Source organism: Geospiza fortis, unplaced genomic scaffold, assembly GCF_000277835.1.
Source record: "Geospiza fortis unplaced genomic scaffold, GeoFor_1.0 scaffold120, whole genome shotgun sequence".
NCBI classification, from domain to species: domain Eukaryota; kingdom Metazoa; phylum Chordata; class Aves; order Passeriformes; family Thraupidae; genus Geospiza; species Geospiza fortis.
Genome location: NW_005054364.1, coordinates 2,410,631 through 2,419,819, shown reverse-complemented (window position 1 = coordinate 2,419,819; position 9,189 = coordinate 2,410,631). Strand labels below are relative to the sequence as shown.

At 39.4% G+C, this 9,189-nt stretch overlaps 1 protein-coding gene across 1 annotated transcript in view; it reads right to left on the bottom strand.

Moving 5' to 3' along the window:
* Positions 1–3,686: 3,686 nt before the first annotated feature.
* Positions 3,687–9,189, bottom strand: part of PDCD6IP (programmed cell death 6 interacting protein) — a 50,464-nt gene continuing 44,961 nt past the window's right edge. Inside the window, 4 exon segments of the mRNA XM_031059569.1 lie at positions 3,687–6,271; positions 7,144–7,349; positions 7,713–7,845; positions 9,153–9,187. Coding sequence (XP_030915429.1) covers positions 6,106–6,271; positions 7,144–7,349; positions 7,713–7,845; positions 9,153–9,187 — 540 coding nt within the window. The 3' untranslated portion in view covers positions 3,687–6,105.

Here is a 9,189-nt window from a genome sequence, read left to right as displayed (position 1 = left end):
TGCCTGTCCCTCCACCACATAAACTTCAAATCTCTTTTCGCATATATTCACACCAAGAAGATCTGTTGGTTACACGGTTTCAGTCTGCCCTCTGCTGCAGGCTCAGCAGGCAGCTCTGTGATGCTGCTCTTCTTCTGAGAATGTAAACAGCACATGCTGCATCTGTCTTACAACTCAGAGATTGTGCGTGGGTGTTTTTATACACAAATGTATATTCAACTCAGAAAAGTTTAAGCTAGCAAAAAGTAAGAGGTGCCACCAGGTGTGGTTTGGGGAAGATTTAAAAGCCTTTAGTAGGAAATAGCAGAGAAACAAGAGCTGGGTAGGCCCACCCCTCAGGCAGACACCACTGCAGTGAACTCTCCAGGTGTAAGGTAGCTGGCACATATACCTCAGCCTCCCACTTCACACACCACTCACACTCTTGCTGTCACACACTGAAAAGCAGGCAGACCAATGGCAAATCTGTTAAATGAAATAACCTGTAAATGTTGCACCAGCCAAAACACAGGGCAGTTATCTACCTCAGGCAGCCTCTGTGTTCCAGTGGAAGCCATCACTAGCAAAACCTGGGCACTCAACACACATGCCATGAGCAAGTCCTCCTGTTGTCTGCTTTGGTACCAGGGTCGTAGGTCCACAGAGGATCCCACTGCTTGCAGCAGGTCTGAGGGGACATTGAAGCTAGAAGGGTCTCACACTGCTAGCAGCAGGTCTGAGGTGGGGCAGGAGAAGCTGGAGCTCAGCAATGGCAGAGGAAGCCATTTGCCCTCATACTGCTTGAATAACAGCCCAGTGCTTTCTGCCCAGATCATACAATGCTGCTTGTCCCCAAAAATTTCAGACATCCTTCCAGAGCCCGGGTCAGGCTGTGTCATGGAACAAAGATTACTTGAGATCAAAGGTTACTTCAGGGCAGAGGGCAGAAGCTACTTGATGTCAAAGGTTACTTTCTAAGGCAGATTTCCAGAATGAGACTAGTCCAGCCTCTGTCACAGGACAGAAGTTAATTGAGATCACAGGACAGGGGCTGCTCAAGGAGGAAGGTAACTGGAGCTCACAGGCTGCATGAGGCCAGAATACAGAGGTTATGCTGGGTCAAAAGTTCTTTCAGAACAAAGGTTACTCAAGGTACAAAGGCTCTGCGAGATCACAGGGCCAAGATGAATTTATTTCAAATGTTACTCAAGGCCAGTGGACAGAGGTTACATGAGGTCAAACCTTACTTCCAAGTCAAAGGTTAATTGAGGTGACAGATTCCTCAAGGTCAAGGGTTAATTGAGGACACAAGACAGAGGATCCTCAAGATCAAAGGTGAATGGACCTTGAGGTCCAAGGACAGATGTTCCTCAATGGCAAAGGTTCCTCACAGTCACAGGACAGAAGTCACTCTAGGATAAATGTTACTTCAGGTCACAGGACAGGTTACTCTAGGTGAAAGGTCACTTGAGGTCAAATCTGGTTTTGGTATAAATCTCACCAGTGCCCACAATGACTCCATAGCCAAGTCTCAGCACATTTTTGTCACCTGGATGCTGTCAGCTGTTGCGTGCACATGTCCCAGGAGCACAGTCTGAGGCCAGCTAGGTTGCCAGGCCCATACCCATGTGCTTCTTCACCATCTCAGCCTCCAAGGAAAGGGACTGCAGGTACTGGGAATGGCCTTCCACTGCTCTGCCTTCCCAACAACACACCTCACCTGGCTGGAAAATGTAGGAACAGGTTACCTTCACACCAGCAAACACTCCAGCAGCTTACCAGCACCGAGAATAGCACTCTAGCACCCAGGAGTGCTTCAATGTGGAAGCGCAAATGCAAACCATCATTGCCATGCAGAACTGCTGAATGGATTAAAGGTGAAAGGACTGAAGGAACCAAAAGCAGTAATTCATGGTGAAGCCTTGGTGCTGATTTTGCAATGACAGTTGCCTCTTCCTTTTCATGCTTCATAGTAAACAGTTTTTCTTCACAACCCGGTTAATAAAATTGGTGGCCAGCCTCTCACAAGGATTTTGAAACATTTAAAAACAAAAAAAAGGGGGGGAAAAAAGAACAATATAACAACTGAGATACAGCTGTTGGCACCAGGGACTATTATACTCAATTAGGGGAATTAGAAGCAAGATTAAAGTCATTACTTGAGATTAGCAGTAACTCTATGTTTGCTTCCAGTAAGTTACCAGAGTTCCAAATTTAAGTCCAAATCAGAAGAATCTCAACTTGAGTATAAAGTTTTTGACTGTCAGAACACAAAAGCGTAAGGGAAAGTACTTAGAGCAGTGTAATTAAAACAACTAATTCATTTTTTTAAATCTAGTAGTACTTAGTTATCATTATGAACAAGAAGTCACTTTTTTTTAAAAAAAGAAACATTGACCATTTCAAATATACTTTTCAAAAGTCATGGTAAACCTAAAAAGTCAGCACATTGGGTAATGTTAGTCAAAAGCAGCAAGAACCTCAAATCTTTCCCCATAAACAATACAAGAAAGCAATTTTGAGTTTTGCTCTGCTGATATAGCTCATCTTTTCAGGCTTTCCAAATAGTTTCTTTTAAACTATACACAGTGAACTCCTGAAAATTAAGGTAGTTTCTCTAAATAGTATACAGCTAAAACTCAACCCACAATTGCTCATCTTAGTCTATTTGAATGTTCTGCCCGGATAAATGCATGCCAGAAAACAGCTTCTGAGATGCAAGTCATTTCAGAACTGAACACATTTTAGCAACAAGCAAGCACATCTCTCAGGTAATGCAGAGGGGGAAAAAAGTGTTTTCCAAATGATTTTCTTGTGATTTTCAGCTACCTGACGATGGGCGAGGCTGTTACAGTATGTCAAAGTTCAAATATTGCCTCAAGGTACTTGGAAATAGCAAAGGACTTCATTCAGTCTAATTCAAAATAAACCTCACAAATCAGCTCTAAAAGCACTCCAAACAATGGGATGATAGTAAAAGAACCATTAGCTGGCAGTGTCACATAAGTGGTCAGGAAAGAAGACAATTTTTCCATATGGGCTGAAACCATGTTAATAAAGATTGCAGAAAGACCTGCGAGCCTTGCAACCGTTTGGTATTTCACTGATGATCTGCTATTAGCTTGCTTCCTAAAACTTGTTTTTCTTACTAATTGCATTGAAAGCTTTTATGCAAGATGAAATAAATGCTTGACTTCAAAGTCTCTGAAGGGACAAGGTTGCAAACTTTTCCCTTCACACAGCAATTGAAACAAGCATGGCATTACAAAGCCTTTAAAACAAAAAAAAAATTTAAAAATAGACTTCTTGGATTGCCCATGGGGACTGTTTATTTGCTGTTATTAGCTGCCCTTACAACCTCTTTTCTTGCAATTCATGCTTTAATGCCCATGATGCTGGGGGTCTCATGTAACCCAGCCTGAACACGAGTTCACAAAAACAAATTAGGAACACAAGTTTCTGAAGGCACAGAACCATTAAATCAATCTTAATCATTTCCTCCTAATATAAACAGTGGGAAATGCATTCCATCAGCTTTGGAAATAAACACAACTACCAGGATTTGAACGTGGCTGTTATTACCAAGCAGCTGTAGCTGATACGCCTTCATCACAGCACAAATGTTCTTGGAAGCCCATAACTTGTTTCCATCCTTTCCAAAACAACACTTGTCTGAACCCAAAGGAGTTGAGAAAAACACCATGAAATCAGGTTTTCTAACTGATTTTTTTAATAAACTATAGAAGAACAAGGTAACATTTCAACCAAAGTCATGACAACTGCATGCTTAAAAGCAGATACATAACATGTCTGGATTTTTCTGTTTTCTTTAGGGAAAAAAAAAGAGAAACTGAACATAATGCATAGATTTCTACACATATTCAAATAATAGACTAAAGCAAGCAGAAACACAACTGGAAAAAAATGTTTTGACAGTAATTCCAGATCTATGAAATTTTAAAAAGGAAATTTCAGTTCTAAGAATCTTTATGCTGGAACAAATGACTTTTTTTATACAGCATGATAATAAGTTTTATCAATTGAGGCACTAGAAACAAACTTACACAATAGCTCAAATGCATCTTATTTGTGAACTGAAAAACCTACAGCCCATGGCATACTAAAAATTAAGAATTTAAAAGGTTGCATTAGACTTGCACTTGCACATTGACACAGTGAAATTAGTGGAAAACTACTGTTTTTCCTGTTAGAATAAAATCAGGTTCTGATTGCTGTTTCCAAACAGTTATCTTCCTAGCTTTTTCTCATTGTCCTCGCTTGCCTCATGTCTTCTCATCACGGGAAAAAAAAAAAAAAAACCAAACTGAGAGGTTTCTGTGCCACCCCATTTAGCAATGTTTCTGAAGAAATGCAAAGCACCTGTCTTTGTGCAGTGGTTTCATCTACGGTGCTGGATTCCCTTACTCCATCATGTTCCCCACATCACTGAGCTTCTACAGATTAACAGATTTGTTTAGAATTGGGTACTCAATAAGTTCTATAAGGGGTGCTCATTTCTACTTTTTGATCCACATTTTCTACGGGGGTTAGCGAGTATTAAAGACAAGGAATCTTCACACAGTAATCGGGATGATCACACAGCAAGAGGAACTTGAGACAGAAAGAAAGGAGCTCATATGAATACAAATGCTGCTTTCTTTATGAGGAAGAATATTCATGATCCAGTGAGGTTTCCACCCAGATGCTACAGTAACTGGCACCTCTAAACACCCTACACTACAACATACCTCAATATCTTAATCAGGCACTTTAATAGAAAAACAAAGGAGTAACTTTTTGTAACACAGGTACTTTTACAGTTATTCTGTAAGGCCAGAACATCTTCTATGAAGCATTCAGAAAATTAACTGTCCCACAGAACCAACTCTTATCAAGGGCTAAATGAAAGGAGAGTCCCCCATTAGACAAGCCTGTTAGAAAAAGAAAAGGCTGAAAAATGGTTAGCAAATATTTGGTAGAAGCCATTAACCCCAAACTTAGATTCTTCACTATATTATGTAAAATGCAGTGCAAGGTTACTTATCCCTTGAGATGATGGATCCAAAAGTAAACATTCAATGTGCTTTAATTCACAAGATTTTCTTTTCCCCCCACCCCCAAAAAAAAGTTTTCCACTGATAACAAGCTCCCTGAGGGAATACATCTATTTTTTCAAGGGAAAAAAAGCAATCATTTAAAAAGCAAACTGCAAAGCTCCAGCAATCAATAGTTGCCCTATTTTGAGCCATAATACATTTTCCACCACCATTTCTTTGGAAAACACAAGTTAGAACAACTATTCACTGGTCCTGTAAGAGGACCCTGACTTCCATTCTTTTATACAGTATCCTGCAGATGACAGTAACCATTCTTAAAAAATGGTAATAAATGTATTTCAGTCCAGTACACTTCAAAGTTATAGGAAAACTCTACCTGTAAGACTTCATCTACCAACACTTAGAGGTTAATTATAGATTCTGTCACAAAAATACAGAATCATGGAAAAGAGGTGGAAATTCACTTGTAAGGCTAAACCCTTGAGAACTTCTTTGTTATGAAAGTCAAGGGACAAATGAAACAATCTACAGACACACAGAACACATTTTTATGGTAATGAGAATGCCAAGTGTTTAAACCGTTCTTAAGTAATTTATTTCTTTTTACTGATGATTTACAAGGCCTTGATTATTAGACAAAATAGCGTATTTTAACTAGACTAAAAAAAAATACAAACCAATAGAGTATAGAAGGAAATGCTATATGGTTCTGTAGAATATATCACACCCAGTGCACACACTGCTTTGTTTTTCTCATCTGAACCTATCTGTTACTTAGAGGATTTTTGCAAACAAATATTTTGGTCTAACCAAAATGTACTGTACTGCTTCAGACCACTGAATTAGGGTCGAATTCTGGCATTAGTCTATGGTCTAAACCACTGCAGTAGATCTTTCAAAGAGTTTAGTGTCATAAAAACTGATCTAGACATTTTGGAGCAGTTAACAAGAGACAGGAGTTATAGCTGCATACAGTTCAGTATGGTACACTAACAGAAGCTAGAAGTTTTAGTACACTTATTGCCAATTTCTCCCAAATTTTAACAAGCAGAGCTTCTTCGCAGAGACATTATTGCTGATAATAAGGCTGTTGAGGAAAAGGGTATCCAGGTTGTTGAGGTGGTGGATATGGTGGCTGTCCAGGAGTCTGATACACAGGTGAGGGTGCATATGGCAGATTATACTGACCATACATGTATGGATTATAGCCCATTGGCATTGGCATCTGGCAATACCTGTGTAGGGGGGAAAAAAGAGCATACCTGAGTTGAAAAACACTGGTGATGGTAATTTGCAAAAAAAACTCATTAGTAGATACAAACACACATGCAGTCTGACCCACAAATGCTTTCCTCCCATTTTGCTTTGAGTGCAGCAGGAAATGTGGTAACTTTCAAGGAGCAAACATGGAAACTATTACAGTGTGTGGAACAGAAATGCAGACAGAAGGTGGAGTAAAGGCAACTTGCTGGAACTAGAACTGATCTAAATTAATTCTCAAATGTTTAATAACATTGTGCATATTTCAACATTTGCTGAGCCTGCTACCAAAGGAGAGCACAGCTGCCTTCAATTCCTTGTGATGACACCAGGAAGATGGAAAAAAAGCATCAGAAGAAAGCACTACTCAACTGGAATTTTCTCTGTATTTTTCAGTATCTTCGTACCATACTAAAGACTTGGAAAATAAGATATGCCAACAGTTTTGAGATAACCACCACCAAATGATTATGCAAGTGTTGGCAATAATCAACAAACCACGGTTAAGGAAATGCAGCCCTTTTTTCCTTCTCCTTTAGAGGAGATGAACTGTAAACACTTAAAATGTATGCTCCCACAAAAGGTACAAGCAAATGATTCCTACAAGAGTTACATGATTAAACCGAACAAAAAAACCAAACAAACCAAGCTCAAACAAACAAAAAACCCCCCAACCAACCAAAAAACCAACCAACCAAAAAACTAACAAACAAAATAACCCTTTCCCTCAAACAGCAAACAAACCTTCAATTTTAACAATAACTAATGTTAAAATGTTACACACAAGAAAAAGTGCTTTTAAGTTACAGGATAACAAAAAATCAGCTTAAGTGTTCCTGCAACTTACCCTGGGTAACCGGGATAAGTTGGGTAAGGTGGTCCCTGTGCCTGTGAAGGTGCAGTGCTTGCTGCAGGTGCACTGGCTCCTGGAGTAGGAGCTGGAGCAGCAGCAGGAGCTGCAGCTGTTCCAGAGGGTGCTAATGCAGAAGGGGAACTGCTTGCTGCAGAAATCACTGGAGGTGGTGGCCGTGCTGGTGGCTGTGGTTTAGTCCCCTAACAAGAGAAAGTGAATTAAGCTGGAGCTTATTTATCGAAGTCTTGGAATCAAAATCTGTGGTTAATTCATTTTTATTTTTATTTTCATTTAAACAGACATTCTATATTTCATCTATACAGATAATACAAAGCATCTAAATGGCAGTAACCTTTTAATTTCAAATCTAGAAATGATGAACATGAATAGCACATAACACATCTCTCTGCAAAGCCTTAAGATTTTGCCCTCTATTTCACTTCCACACATTTCCAACCACACCACTATACTAAGGAGCAATACACACAAATTACAGATCAGTTTAGAGTTTTCAAGTACAGACCCAGTATTTTCAACCCCCTGATTCTGCAGCATGTATTTACCACCATGGTTCTTGGGGCTGGCGTAGGAGCGGGCGATGCTGCTGGCTTACTTCCTGCTGCTGGTGTGGTCTGATATGTAGGCAGCGGGATTGAGGGAGCGCTGGGCTCCCTAGCAATGCTTTGCTGCAAATCTCTGTTAAAAACAAAAGAGCAAACATGAAGCTTAATTTAAGAATGGTTTATTATACACTGCAGCCAGTTAAGCCAAAAAGATGCAGTGGAGTAAGTCTAATATTTAAAGTATGATCACTGAGCTAGCTCAAACTAAATTCGAAGCCCAAATCACTTGCACAGAAACCATCCTCTAGCCAACTCTCTGATTAACTGTTACATTTATTTTCTAATAATGTCTTTCGTTCTAACTCAGTACTGGGTATATATCACAACATTAGCCAGAAGAGTAAAAGAGCACAGCAAGACTCAGCAGAATGTTCTATCAACACTAACCCTACAGCCTTAACAGTGAACATAAACACAGCAGAGGTGTGAGATATTCAGGCCTCTGCCTTAGTTAGGCAGCCCAACAGCTTCCAAACTACATGAGTGTGGGAAGCCAAATAAAGGCAGCAGGGGCTGTAACTCAGACTTTGTTTACACGCACAGAGCCCAAATGAAAAATAACAATTCTATAAAAATAACAAAGGATCATGTTTGGAAAGGTAAAAACTGAGGGTTGAGCAACCCATTTTTAAGATGGCAACTACATAGAACAACTGCATTTTCACCAACCAAAATTTTAGTAACAAGTCCTCTTATAAAAGGCCACACTAAAGAACACTTAATTAAATGGCAAATCTTTTCAATTATGCTTTCCTCTTAAGAGAAGAGCCTAAAAATCACATCTGAAACATACTACACTAAGTCTGATCTCATATAGGGGAAAATGGCATCAAACACTCTTCCTCACATGAAGAACAAAATGTGCTTCTCTCCTCAGCACTGTAAGCTCTCCCCACATATCTAAGCAATGATAAAGTATGAGACTAGAGCAGACTGCAGAGCAGAAGTAGAATACCAATACTTTTCCCCCCTCACACTGAAGACATAGAAGCAAATCTTATGATGAAGCATCTAATTTCTCAAACTAAACTGACAGCAGAAGGAGAGTGTGGAAATCAGAAGTTCCTCAAAGGAAAGAATAAAATAACTAACAAATGCATGCCAAAAAGAATAGAGTAAAATCATTATATGAAACATATTTGTGTTGAACTGCATGTAGGAACAATAGAGCAGACTTCAAAGTAGATTTTTCAATTTATTTCTCCTATCACTTTCCTAGGAGAGATGAGAGTAGGACTAGGATTAAAGTAAAGAAGTGATAGGAAGAATAGGTGTGCTAAGCCTTTCTCATTTCATCATAATAAACATGTCCCCAAAGATAAATTTCTGATAAATACTTTAACATTTCTGCAATGCTTAAACAAAACATTGAAATCTTACTTGAGCAGTTCATCTCTTTCAGTCTTTCGAGCAAAGA